General features: G+C 36.0%; 2 protein-coding genes across 3 annotated transcripts; one reads left to right on the top strand and one right to left on the bottom strand.

Moving 5' to 3' along the window:
• Positions 1 to 379: 379 nt before the first annotated feature.
• Positions 380 to 7,053, top strand: LOC112709951 (U11/U12 small nuclear ribonucleoprotein 65 kDa protein). 2 transcript variants are annotated; one of them, XR_003156586.2, is made up of 11 exons: positions 380 to 745; positions 1,859 to 1,930; positions 2,662 to 2,889; positions 3,637 to 3,718; positions 3,859 to 4,032; positions 4,245 to 4,409; positions 4,493 to 4,663; positions 5,521 to 5,608; positions 5,834 to 5,892; positions 6,015 to 6,093; positions 6,280 to 7,053. XR_003156586.2 is itself a non-coding variant. In XM_025761965.2 (11 exons), the coding sequence occupies exons 1-11, from the start codon at positions 594 to 596 to the stop codon at positions 6,361 to 6,363; spliced, it is 1,341 nt and encodes a 446-aa protein (XP_025617750.1). In that variant the 5' UTR covers positions 380 to 593; the 3' UTR covers positions 6,364 to 7,053. The 2 variants fall into 2 exon arrangements, 1 of the variants encoding a protein (XP_025617750.1); XM_025761965.2 differs by having other exon boundaries at positions 6,028 to 6,093.
• A 958-nt stretch (positions 7,054 to 8,011) lies between these two features.
• LOC112709943 (SUN domain-containing protein 1) lies at positions 8,012 to 12,754 on the bottom strand. The gene is made up of 2 exons (XM_025761953.3): positions 11,487 to 12,754; positions 8,012 to 8,597 (listed from the first exon to the last, which is right to left on the bottom strand). The coding sequence occupies exons 1-2, from the start codon at positions 12,558 to 12,560 to the stop codon at positions 8,289 to 8,291; spliced, it is 1,383 nt and encodes a 460-aa protein (XP_025617738.1). The 5' UTR covers positions 12,561 to 12,754; the 3' UTR covers positions 8,012 to 8,288.
• Positions 12,755 to 13,937: the final 1,183 nt, after the last annotated feature.

Here is a 13,937-nt window from a genome sequence, read left to right as displayed (position 1 = left end):
TTGCAACAAGTTCTTGCGAATTTTAATGATTGATAAATCATGATATTGGGATTTAATATTTAGATATGTTCTTTTACTATTTAATTTTTGAATTTGTATTTTTATAAGATCATATGGATTATGTTGATGATATTTTATGTAGTGTTTTAAATTTCGAAGATATTTTAAGATTTATATTAGAATATAATTATATTTTAGGATATTTATTTATTATTTTATTCTAAAACAATTTTTTCGGTTGAACCACTGATTAAACCGGTTGGACCAATAAATCAAACCTTGCATATTACATTTTTTAATAAATATTATATTTTATTTAATTTAAATTAAAAAATCCATAAAAAATCACGCTATATCAAATAATTGAAAAATAAAAAAAGAAATTGGAGGATCATTAATGCAATGCTGCTACGTTTCTCTTCTCCCCTTCTCCTTGACCCCTTCTCTGCTCTCTAAGCCAGAGCTGGTGCCGCCGGCGTCGCTGCTCCGTTCTCTCTCGATCACTACTCCGCTGAGTCCGTTCAACTCCTGCGCCGCCTCCATTCTCCATTTGAAGCTGGTAATCCCCACTTAAACATTTCTTGGGTAGCCACATGTATCACTCTGCAGATTCAAAGCCTCCAGCTATGGATTCACCAGTGACCCTTTTGATTAAGCACCTTCCCGAAGCTATACCTCATGACACCCTTTCTCGCCTCTTATCTCATTACGGTGCTTCCTCTCTTCGTCCTTGCTCTACTGGAAGGTAATTTAACTGCCACTACTTTTATATATTTATTTAAAGCTTCTCCATTTTAGAATTCACTAATATCACTCTTTGGCAATAAGTTTGTAATGCAAGGATTTGTGCCATCATTAGGTTCCATTGATTTGCCTTGGCGAGTTTTGACCCTTTGTTTTGCCACCAGTCTATTCTTTGTAAGACATGGAAGAACATAGTGATAGGTTATGAGGATATGGTGTTGCATGTTAGGTGTTTGATGAAATGCTTTACATTTATTTGATTGTTGTTTCATGGTTTTCGAGCATACATGTTGTAAATTAGGATGGTTTTGGTTTTGGGTTATTTCCATGTCCATTGGAGATCTTAATTGAATGAGAAAACATAAATGTTATTTTATCCTTCATGAAATGGTAGGGTGAACAAGAAGGAAAGGAACGAATTAGTGGAGTTGGTGCTTTTCTAAGTTCCATGGTGTTTTTTCGTCTTGTCAGGCATTAGCCATTTAGTGGGCCATTTGTTGTGTATATATTTTTAAGGAAAGAATTAGTGAATTATTTTGGATGATGAATTTGGTTATTCATGGCCTATGAAATAAGGTGATGAGTAGAAATGCTTTTTGGCATAATGAACAAAAACAAAGTAACTGAATTTAAAGGTTTTAAACTAGAAAATAAATAAACTGTAGGCAGTAGGCTACAACGTGAACTTAATATAATTTTTCATTTTTATTAAAGAAAGAATTTTTGGGAGACTGACAAATCTCCCGATTTTCGAATTTAGATTGTGGCTGTGAGAGATCTTCCTAGAACAATTTGTTTTTTATGCTACTATGTTGTATATTAGCCTCAGCTTTTTAGCAGCTTTTATTAATTCCATTGCACAGCGGCTTATAGTTCACTGATACTTAATTACTTGAACCATGCCATTTTGTTGATGGTGGTGTTTCATGTCTTTGTGAAACTTTTTTACAGCAACATCATTAGATCTATAGCTAATCCATCTTGTGGAAAAAGGCTTTGTTGTTGTTTGTGGTGCCTCACAAAAAAATCTCACTGTTATTTAATCAATTGATAATATTTGTTCCAATTTATTTTGGTTCATGAATGTTAATCATAATTGTTTTGTATAATTCAGGTTGAGGAATTGTGCTTTCGTAGATTTCAAAAATGAAATCTTGGCATCTCAAGCACAACGTCAACTACATGGGTATTTTAATTTCTTTGAACCATTTGTTACCTTTCTTTTGGTTCAATTTTTTAAATGAATCAATTGCATATTAGAAGAGATGGCCTTAGTGTATATTAATTTTGTTTTGCATTTTCTTAATTCTATATTTCTTATTTGTATTATTCAAAACAATATAAAAATAGAGGTTGATGTAAATCATAAACCAGCTATGAAAATAAGCTTAGTGTGCCAAAGATGAGAGTGCTTTGATAGATACTCGAATGGACAGAATAAGGAACGAAAACACGAGAGAAAGTCAGGGTGTCACCTATTATTGAAAAGATGGTGGAATATTGTCTTAGGTGGTATAAACATGTGGAGAGAAGACTAGCAGAACCTTCGGTTAGGAGGATAGATCAATGGTTCTGGGCAGAGAGACACCTAACAATACTCTAAATGAGGTGATCAGGAGAAATTTAAGCCCAAATGAGCTTATTTCAAACACTATAAATGATAGGGCGCAAAGGCATTGTGGACCCATGTAGCCGACCCCACCTACCTAGTGGGACAAGGCTTTGTTGTTGTTTCTTAATTCTATATTTCTACTTCATATTCATTATCCTGATATCCTTTTTCAATTGATTCCTGATTTTCAACTTTATGAGTAAAATATTTGCCCTGAATTGGTTAATATAAATATAACGTTGTAAAGTTTATTAGAAACTGTATTCTTTGTATGATTGTGACTTCACTTTCATGGGGTTGGTTAGGTTGAGGCTTCTTGGTAAAGTATTGTCAGCAGAGAGAGCTAATAATCCAATGGAAAGTGGCGAAAAAGGCAGTGTAGCTCAGCTGGGAAAGGACTCTAAAGCGTCTGTGGTTAAAGATACAACTGTAACCAAAGCTATTGATGGAGATACAAAATCAGGATGTTTCCCTGTTGCTGAGCCAATTGCTGAAAGACTTGGTGTTGACTATCCATTTCCACCTCACCTTGAGTACACTTCTGACATTGCAGTCTTTTGTATTTGTTGCTTTTTATTGCTTTAAGATTCCCCTTGGCACTTAAATATGGCAGATAGGTCAAGAAGATTAAATAAAAAACAGTTTAATGAAAAGACACTAAAAAAATCATAGTAGATTAAAAGTCTGATTCTACTTATATGTTGTTGAGGCTGTGAGAGTATAGAATCATGAAATTTTTCAATGAGAATTTCTTCAATCAAGTCTATATTTTGTATGTTCATTTAATCGCTCTCCCTCTTGCTTTTCATCTTTTTCAAGTCTCCCTTAACATCAAGTTGTGTTTGGTGTTTACTTATTGCATGCAATTCAAGAATAACATATTAGGCAAAGCAGAATGCCACTGCAACCTGCTACTTCTTACAATTTGTATATTTGTTCTTCTATTTCACATTATGAAAAAAGATATAGATTATTATCTGGTGATACATTGTACCCATTTATTGCCCTAATGTTCAATTTACTATGGAAACATCAAATGATAACCACTGATAACTAACTTTGACAACTGTTATTTTAATCTATATTTTACTATTTTAGTGCTTTGCTGCTGAATACATGAATAACTATGAATGATAGTTATGTGTACTTATAGTATGTTGTCATGTATCCTACTTTTTAGTTGTAGAAAGTATGATGCATGGTTTTCGAACCATCTTTGCAGTGTGGTGTATAAAAATTTGGTTTGGTTTTGGTATACTCAAATCAAATTGGTTTAACAGGTATGCTTATCCTCCGCCGGATGGAAATATATTGACCAACATTGTTAATGCTCTGATTGCTGTTCCCCGATTTTACACTCAGGTTGTTCCAGTATTAACTGAGGATGCAAAAATTCATTTGGTTTCTTTCTCCAGCACCCATGGAATTCTTTTTTTCATTTTATTTTATTTTTCTGCTGAGTAGCAAATAGTGATCACAATTTTTCTACCTATCTAATATAGGTTCTACACTTAATGAACAAAATGAACATTCCAGCTCCATTTCGTATGGCATTGCCAACACCGCCATTACCTCCAGCCGTGCCAACACCACCACCTCCCCCTCCTCCGGTACCTTTGAAGCCTCAGTCTGCAGATCTGTCAAGTGGTGAATCAGAGATGGAATCTTCAGAAGAGGTATCATCACCATTGCTTCCTTAGCATCTAATCCACTGCGATGTATATATGCAATGGAAAATGCTTAAATGCTTCAAATTCGTGTAAAGCATTTATTTCATGCACATCTTTTTTAATACCAACAAGAGTGTGAGTGTGTGTGTGTGTGTGTGTGTTTTTTTTCATTCATTATTCTTAAGTTACCATAGGAAAGTAAAAAAAAAGAATTTTAGGAGGTAGAGCCAACAACAGAAAAGCCTAAGAAGCGTGCCAGGCGTGAGACAATTATTGGCCCTGCCATTGATAAAGATGTAGCTCATGAGGATGTTGGAGTAAAACCAGCCACCTTAGTCCCAAAAGAAATACCATTAATCAAGAAGAAGAACCCTGTTTTGCAGGTATTTGTTTACTTTCCATCTGATTGGTTCTTGTAGCATATTATTGTAGCTTACAGTTGTTGCATTTCTTGATGATTTTGCAGATCAATATTGCTCCCAAAGAAATTAAGGATGAGCGTAAAAATGATGACAGAAGCCAAGATTTACAGGAGCCAGAAAAAGATAGTCCAGATCCACATAAATTCTTGACTCCAGAAGAATTAGAGAGTGGAAAATTGCCTCCTGAAGAAATATTATCTCTTCCAATGTTTAAGGTTTGTACTTTGAATGTAGCTAAATATCTACACATTTTATTGCCAAGTCTCATCCTTCTAGGTGTCAAAGTGCTGCATTCCAAATATAGTATCTGCCTGCTGGGTTGAAAACAATTCTCATCAATGCCATAAATATAATGATTTAACATATGTTCAATGAATGTAGTGGTACCTACACTGTTCTGGCAAGTTTGATCAAATAAACAAAATATATTTCACTTAAAATTCTATTGTTTTTATATTACATTAATTTTCTCAAGGAATTTCATGCGTATCATGTTGCTGTATCTTGTATCTATTGTCATTATATTTGCCTCCATTGAGTAATGTCTAGCAATTTTTTTGTGATAAATTGTTTCTAGTAGAAGGCTATTTGTAGACAGACTTGCATATCTTATCAGATTATCATATTAACTGATTATGTTTTCCAGTTTTCCATTAGCATTTGCAAACTGTCTTGCCTCTATTATGGGAATTGGTAACTACTTTGAGAGATCAAGTTTTGAAATAAATAATTGTGAGTAGCTTAAAATATCCCCGTCTTGATCTTATTGAAGCTACCTTTATAAGTTTTCCTGTATACAATCTCAAATTTGTTTCAAGTGACAAAATTCTTTGTTCGCCCACTTGTTTCATCAGTTTGTGGTTAATCTAAAGGAACTTGACAACTGCTAATTGTTCAATGCATCTAATCTGTTATATGGTCTGACATTTCTTTATTGCTTTTCTCTCAACAAAAATTTCTTTTGAGATGTGCATGATTTTCTAGTGGTCACGTACTTGGATGTTATGAAAACATTGTAGTGCAAAATTGCATGTGTAATGGATTTGTGTTTTTGAATTGATGGATGGTGCAGAACTATACCACTGGAAATCCAGCTCCTGTGTTGTATATTAAGAATTTGGCAAAAGATGTGGTTGGTGAAGATTTTTTTTTAATATTCGGTAAGCTGCTACATTTTTAGCTGTTTCAGGTTTGGTTTTATCGGTACATGATTTGTGCTTAGACTAGTACATACACTTCTAAAAAAAATAATAATTACCCTAATGAGCATCTTAGTAGCCTAAAATGAATAATAACTTTACCAAATATGTGACATAATGAGTTCATCATAACATAATTATCGTCGGATGTCAATTGAGTTCTGCATATGTCTTTTGCTATGGCAGGGTGCTTGTTTGGAAGTATTGAGACTGCCAAGTCTTGCCTTCATGTAAAACTGATGCAGGTAAGACCTTGATTGGCTTTTAAAACCGCATATGAATTTCAATTTGTTGTTGATGCCATACGAGGAGACTTCCAAAACAAATATTCGCTGGTAGCATAAGCATGACTAAAATTAATGACTAGTTCTGAGTTTCAGGAAGGAAGGATGAGAGGTCAAGCATTTTTAACATTCCCATCAATTGAGCTGGCTCATCAGGGACTGGTATATTTCTCACAGCAGACTCGCTTTCCTGTGTTTTAATTTCTGATATGTTCAAGATGATTTCGTTTTCTGATTTTCCATTACGATATTTTTTATTCATTTGTCATATAGTTCTTCCAGAATTTGCTAAACCATGAGATGGGGCTATCTTATTAAATGGTTTATATCACATACCTTTGGTTTCAGAATCTAGTGAATGGATATGTATTTAAAGGCAAGCCAATGATAATCCAGTTTGGTCGGAATCCTGGTGCCACTAAAGGAACTTGATTCTGTGGGCACAGGAGGGATGCACCACTAGTTTTGTGATCTCAGATCTGAGAATCGCATGAAGTCGTTTACTCATCTCCCCTTGTCTAAATGTAAAACAATAGATGGCTAATGCTGCACCTTTATGTCGACCGGGAGATGACTCCGCTTTGAACTACATAGCTCCAGACGACATTTTGGAATGTTTTGTGATATAGCATTGATCTTGATGCTGCCATTTACATTTCCCATGGAAGGGCGATTCTGGGTTGTAAAAAGTTTACTTGTATGATGAATGATGTTAAGTTCCGCAAGATAGGTTTGTAATTTGGATTAAGGTTACTATATTTAAGCACTGATGGTATTGCTTGTTGCTATAGAATCCATTCTACAAAGGATAAGCCAAGTAGAATTGTTGTTTCTATAAGCCATCGTTAATTCGTTACTGGTACAGGAGACAACTGAGGAAACACTCAATAGATTCTAGATTCTGCACTTTGTGTGAGGATCATGTGGTTGGTTAAATTTAGCATACAAAACATGATGCTTAAATTGTAGATTTAGGGATATAGAGCTGCCTCTTTAAATCTTTGCTTCTTATAGATGGATAAATGGACCCATAACATTGTGGGAAAAGCACAGTGACCAGAATATATTGAACCAAAATTGGGGAATAGTTTAGTCTTTGATGAATTCAGTTCTTCATTTCCCCCTGATATCTTGTCTCCCTCTAAATAGCATTGATTTCTTGATGTTTTCTATTGTTGAAATGTTTATAATGTCACATATCACAAGACCACCTTCGTAAATTTAAGAAATGCAAATGATTATTGCTTTCTTGTGATTTAGTATATAAGTATAAATTATGTCAAGAATTTTTTGATAAATTTTACAAATAACTTGCATTTATTTATTCTCACTACATAGCTATTACAAATGTAATTTATATTATCGGTGAAAGTCTGTTTCTAAAGTAACTAAAAATAATTAAAATATATGAATTGCGAACCATTTTTGTTTGTGTATAATTTTGTTTAAATGAATGATTGATATTTTATTAGGGTACTAAAATGTTCTCGAAATATTCTGGCTTTCATTTTTTATATCAATAAAAATATCCTTCAATAATTTGAAAACGTGGATGAAGTACTCATCTGTCAAGAGAAACATTTTCTATTAACGTGAATGCTTGATGAGGCAAATAGAGAAGGCATATGTGACCATCGGAAAGGATGACATGGCCCACACACTCTATTCTAATTTAAAACACTAATTTTTCAAATTTTAATTAAGACAAACCCCGATTTCAAAATGATTCATGATGGTGATCCCCAAATCTTTTAGATCCCCAACACCACTCTCATCCTGAACTTTCAAAACCTTCTTTTAAATTATTAAAAGGTATTTTTACCAATACAAAAAATGGAAGTTATTTTTGTCGATGACAATATTTTAGGAGATTTTAGGAGCATTATTTTGAGAACGTTTTTAGTGGTTAACCCTTTTTCTTATAAAACCATGTATAAAGCAGGTAGCTAACACTCCTGTCAATAATGGTGTCCTCACTTAAAACAATGGGTTTAGTTTACCAACCAGGGGAAAGAAAACAGGATTTATCTACAGACATGTTGAATCTTGAATGTACAAAATGTATAGAAACACATCCACATTAGTAAAGAAGTGGCTTAACTTTGATGGCTAATTTGGCTCATCGTTGAACGAAAGGTTAAATAAGACACATTAACGAAAGTTCGCGATACTCAATCAACCATCTACCTAACTCAGGGATCTTACACTACATACAAAATCAATCTGAAGCAGAAACACTGTAAGGACCATTAGTGCAATAACAGAGTCCTTCCTAATCTCTATCTGAACAAATAATACTTGAACATTAACAAAATTACACGGGCATTTGATCAAATTCCAAGCAAATAAGATATGCATTATAATGATTGTGTAGCCATCATTGAAACTATTTCGGGCTCGTGACCATGAACCCTCAAGCGATATATACAAGTGTGTGAAGGGCTTCCATGGTTTGAGGTAAAATCGAGCCGTACTGTGTCGACAACAACAGAACTTGCCGAGTCCAGCAACTTGAAAGTTTGAGCGTGGCTCTTGTCAAGGTCATATGTGAATTCTGATAGGAGAAACATCCTCTCTGGATGAATAACGGAATCCATATTACGCCCCTGTAGCCAACCGGAGATCCTGCAGTCTTTTGGAGCACTTGATCTGTCATATGCAACGCTCTGTTGAAACGAAAAATATTAGTACCAAAAATTAATGGCATTAAAAGGATGTGGAAAAATTAATGAAATATAAATATTGTAGCAAAAACTTGTGTATGAAGACAACAGAAAAACAGATCACATAAACTAATTGCCCATTGCAAAAAAATTAAATAAAAAATAAAATAAAATGATAAAAAATTCAACTATGTTGATTGTAAAAGCATGGCAGTTAGTAGGTAATATCAGCCGACTTCACCCATTGGGATAAGGCTTTGTTGTTGCTGTTAGTTGGTAATATGCTTAAATAAGAGCTCTACCTAGCAATTATAAATTACGATCTAACAGTAAATGCTCGATACTGCACACTGAATTCAGCAATTTTAATGCTATAGCAGATATTCTCTCCAATTGGGCTAAAAAAAATGTAACTGCCACTTGCAAAATGTAGAAGATCAGGACAACTCAAATACGATACCAACAGACAAACAACACTACATTAATTGAGATGGAAATCAATTGAGGTGGAAGATCTCGGAGATTTCATTGACCAGATATGATTTAACCAGAAAAAATGATAGACTGATAAAGTGATAGTGCATCCATAACCTATTCTAATTTATAAGAGTGCTCCATCTATGAGCATCTATCTCTGAAATGACAAGGCAGGCCACGTTGATAGCAAACATGAGAAGATCCTAACCCATAGTTGAACTACTAAAATCTATATATTAATAGTTTGACTCAAATAGCAAGGCATGGTATATTCACACAACAATCAAGCCCTTGTCTTAAGGTATGGCAGGGTATCCTATATGCTTATAATCAAAATCAGTAAAATCCAAATCTACCTTGATAGTTCTGCTTAGAAGTTTCCTTGGACTTCTTTATGCATGACAAAACTACCAAGATTCTAGCATCCTTCCCATAATATGTGCAACAACAATTTTCGCAAAAATATTCATATATGTAAAAATCGAAACAGAGTACATAATCATTTCAAAAATCGTTAAATCTGCTTCTTCCCCCTCTTTTGCGTGTTTTATTGACTATATTGCAAAAAAAAAAAAAAAAAATCCTGAAGCACAGATTAATCCTCTTCAGATAAAATACAACTTAATTCAATTGTTACTGCTCCGTGATAGCTAGGAGATGTTATAGTTGGTCCTTCAAATTAGTTTCATTATTTATATCCAATATCGACATGAATTGGTACAACCTGTGGTAAACGCTTGATAGAAATGATGATGGGTACTCTAAGAGAGGACAAACTACCACTTAAAATTGATTACATTCGCTTCTAGAAAAAACAACGAAGCCCAATTAATTAATAAAGACCTCGTGCTAGTAAGACTATGAAAAAAGGATCTTGTTAACAAGTGCTCTGGGCACTAGTTAAGGATACTTTAAGAAGAAAGTATTTCCAGAAAATACAAAGTAAATGTTAATATTTTAAGTTTTCTATGTATTTAATGCATTGGGAAAACCAAGACTTTCTTCTTTTACTTTCTTAACCAATGTTCTTAGGACACTCCTTACCTAAATCCTAAAAAAGAACTACCAATCTAGCACTGGAAACTGCACTGGTTTTGCAAACACTCACCAAATAATGCGAACCTTCATCAAATGAATTTACAATGAAAACTATCTTTGTCATACATACTGTGAACAAAAAACAATGTCCTGTTCACAGCTCACAGAAGAAATGAATAGACACCAAATGAGCAAGAAATCAGACATTTAACTTCTAGTTAAAATGTTAATTTGTCATAATTATGAAGCATGTAGTGACTTTTAAAGAAAAGATGAACTATTTAGTCACACTCAGACATCTAAAGCTACTTTAGTACAACAAACATGCAAAATAATATGATGGATGACAAAGTTTGAAGTAATTTTTTATTCAAAATTAAGTACCTTCAAGCAATTACATAAAGGGAAAACCACTGCATTACTAAAGGTCTCACATACTTACTCTCATACAACTGTAAGTAGTTCAATATCATTCATGTAACATAACTACATCAACAAGACAACCTCGCACGCATTGCACTTTGAAAAATCCAAAGAAGCACTAAGATATCTCAATTTGCCTTTGACATGCAGAACTCTTTCAAAGGGAATATAAAAAAGTATAAAAACCTTATATTCACGAGTTAAATAGCATTTCAATTGTTTCTTCAACCATATACTAGATTAAGAAACATCAAGTGTGCATCTCAAAGGCTATTATGACAATATTTACATTATTGTCATGTCTAATACAAAAGTACAAGGAGAAAAAACTCCATATTCTGCAGACAACAACTTTTAATTCAGAAACTACCATAGCCTATAACTGACAGGAAGGCCAAAACTTATCTTGCCTAGACTAAATTCCACTGGCACATTCTGCAAATTTATGAACTGACTAAAATTAAAAAAGCAGGCATGTGTATCAATATGGGACGACCATATGCATATGAAAAATCACAATGCATCAATGCCCAAAACAAACATCCAAATTGCCCCAAAATTTTAATAAACCAAGGAACACTAAGAGTTGGCGAGTTGTGCGGAAAGAAAAGGAAAGACTTTGAAGGGGAAGGAAGGGGAAGTGAAGGGAGGGTTTGAGATTTTTTCACCCTAAATGATAGAAAGAAAGAGTTTGAAGTACTTCCTATATATGTTTACAATTTGTTAGGAATAAAATAATAAATTTAATTGAAATAAAATGAAAACCTCAAATTTGGGTAGCCTGAAAATGAGGTTTTTGAGTGATTGAAAAAAACCTCCAAAACCCCGCTGCAAATAATAATAACACTAGTGCATTAACCCTCGAAAACCACATTACTGAATACACCTAAGAGAACACAACATATTAACTGATCGCACAATGCATGTAGGAAATATCAGAACAAAGAAAGTCACCTTTGCAACATGCTCCAATGTGATGGCCTCAGGGACGATGGCAGTCCTCAACCTGATCTGAACAAACCCGCTACTGTCTTTCAATGGAAAGCACTGCCCCGGTTCGCCAAAGCTCGGTTTCAACATCTTTTCGGCATTGGGGTGAACACCATTCTTAGCAGACAACGAGAACCAGTTCCCTCTCCCTCCCACATCAAACGGCTCCGAATGCTTCACGACGGCGGCGCCACCACTCGCCAATGCATAGTCCACCATCCCAATCCCATCAGCAGCATGCTTATCAATCCCTTCCTCAATCATCTTCCTCGCGAATTCCTTCACTTCATCTATATCCAAACCCCCACTTGCCTTCACTTTCTTCAAACCCTCAACAACCTTATCAAGCTCTCCCTTTTGAATCCAATCTTTTGCCTTCAATGTAGCCAAATTCCCTTCCAATTTCTTACTCGCCGCTTCAAGTTTCTCCAATCTCTCCAATTTCTTCAACTCCTTCTCCAAAGCAGCGCCCTTCTCCTCAATTTTCTTGTCCACAACATCCACCCGCTTCTGTACCATCCTCAGCAGATCGTCAATGTCGGCGATCCTGCCCTCGAATTCTGCCAAGGCGTAACCGCCAGCTACGCCAGCACCGTCTCCGGAAACCATGCCAGCGTTGCTGGACTTCGCCATGAACATTCGAATCAACTGAACCAAGCACCAAACAACAATCAGAAGCCCGATATTCTTGCCCATGACGCTCAGCACCGTCAGCCACCGCGGCTTCTTAGCCTTCGGGACGAGCTTCCGGGTCCGCCGTTGCGGCGCGGCGGTGGAATCGCCGCCTCCAGCGGAGGCCTTCTTCGCTGGGACCAAATCGTTTGAAGTTCGGCGGAGAACGGCACCGGTACGGATCGATTGGTGGCTGAGGTCGTGGCCTTCTCGGACGGAGGAAGGTTGCCTTCCTTCCCCGGCAGTCCCGGCGGGTGAGACGGCGACATCAGTGGGGAGCATTTCGATGGCGGTGGTGACCTTCTTGACCGCGCGCTGACGCGCTTCCGGGTTCGTGGCCATAATAGAGACCGAAGATGCCGACATTTGAAACCCTAATTTATGATTTGCGAACGAAGAAGAAGGTGATGAATTGAGAATTTTGAGTGAGAGCGAGAGTGCGCGAGATCGGAAAGCAAATGGGCAAACACCAGAGTCTCTATTTTTCTTTAAAATGAAGTTCTATGTTATTTTGTATTTGTTTGACACGGTGGAAATTCAATTCAAGAGCAGTCAATTTCAGATGAAGTCTTCTAATTGATACTAATAAAAAAATGGGGTAAGTACGATTTTGGTCTCTTAAGTTTAGTGTCAGAATCGAATTCGTCTCTCTTGTTTTTTTGTCATTAAAATCGTTGTTAATGTTGCATTTGTATGTAACTTCGTCCTTAAAATTTTTTTTGGACATAAATGCCCTTTGCATCGTTAGGGTAGTTAGAAGAATGGTTATATAAAAATAAAGGCAATAAACATATGTTAACCCCCAAAAAGAAGGGCAAGTTGGTTGATTCTGGAACTGCTGCCGACACCACCGTCGTCGACGTCGAAGAGGGAGAACGCCATGGCTGCCAAAAGCTCGATATCGTCTCGGAGCAAATCTCCCTCGCATGGTGCGTTGCTGCTCTGTTCCCATGGTGAGAGGCCGGTGCTGCGTACCTCGGGGACCAAGGAGAGCTACGGGTGCAGATTTTGGGGCTGTGTTTATTATGGGGTTTGTTTTTCTTTCTTTTCTTCTGAGTTGAGTTATTTGGGTTGAGAAGTGGAGATTGAAGACGGTGATTTTGTGTAGGTGCATGAAGGCTGCAACTTCTTTCGTTGGGCAGAGCCGGAGACAGAGGTGGGAAACCTAGAAATTGCAAGGATGAAGAAGAAGGTTGCCTCCCTGAAATCAAGGACGAGAGCGGCAGAGTGGAAGTTAATGGTCGTTGCTCTGTTAGGGTTTGTTGGGTGGGCTGGGTTCCTGTTTCTGTTGCTGCAGAATTTTTCTATGTCTAGGCCTAAGTGTGTAATTCCATTGAACCTGGTATGAAAAGGGTGTTTGGGTATGATGCTGTTGTTGTTGTTGGTAAATTCTTTTAGGGTTGGTTTTGTTGACTGTGTTTTGGTGAGAAGTGTTTTGGTGGTAAGTTATTAGGTGACAATGATATACCTAGTATGAATATGTTATGTTGAATTGGTTCTCAACATGTATAAATGACAATTATGTGAATTTGATTTCTGCTTGGTAAATACATGTTTTCCATTACTGACTAATTTCCTAACAATATAACAAACTTGAATCAAAGACAATCTCATGTGAATATGGTAAATGTCATAATAACATGGATAATAAAAAATGTTTCAGGCACATAGATAATCCCAAAAGGGTTGGCTGGTCCAATCCAGCAACCAAGTACAACACATAGATGCTCATAGGCAAAGTTG

Source organism: Arachis hypogaea, chromosome 1, assembly GCF_003086295.3.
Source record: "Arachis hypogaea cultivar Tifrunner chromosome 1, arahy.Tifrunner.gnm2.J5K5, whole genome shotgun sequence".
Taxonomy (NCBI): Eukaryota; Viridiplantae; Streptophyta; class Magnoliopsida; order Fabales; family Fabaceae; genus Arachis; species Arachis hypogaea.
Note: the sequence above shows the minus strand (reverse complement) of the source record. Positions and strands in the feature narration are given on the sequence as shown.

Coding starts and splice junctions, on each gene's coding strand:
- LOC112709951 (XM_025761965.2), top strand. CDS start 594: ATGTATCACTCTGCAGATTCAAAGCCTCCAGCTATGGATTCACCAGTG. Junction 1,931..2,661: donor GCACAACGTCAACTACATGG/GTATTTTAATTT, acceptor GGGGTTGGTTAG/GTTGAGGCTTCTTGGTAAAG. Junction 2,890..3,636: donor CCATTTCCACCTCACCTTGA/GTACACTTCTGA, acceptor TTGGTTTAACAG/GTATGCTTATCCTCCGCCGG.
- LOC112709943 (XM_025761953.3), bottom strand. CDS start 12,560: ATGTCGGCATCTTCGGTCTCTATTATGGCCACGAACCCGGAAGCGCGT. Junction 8,598..11,486: donor CATTGGAGCATGTTGCAAAG/GTGACTTTCTTT, acceptor TCGTTTCAACAG/AGCGTTGCATATGACAGATC.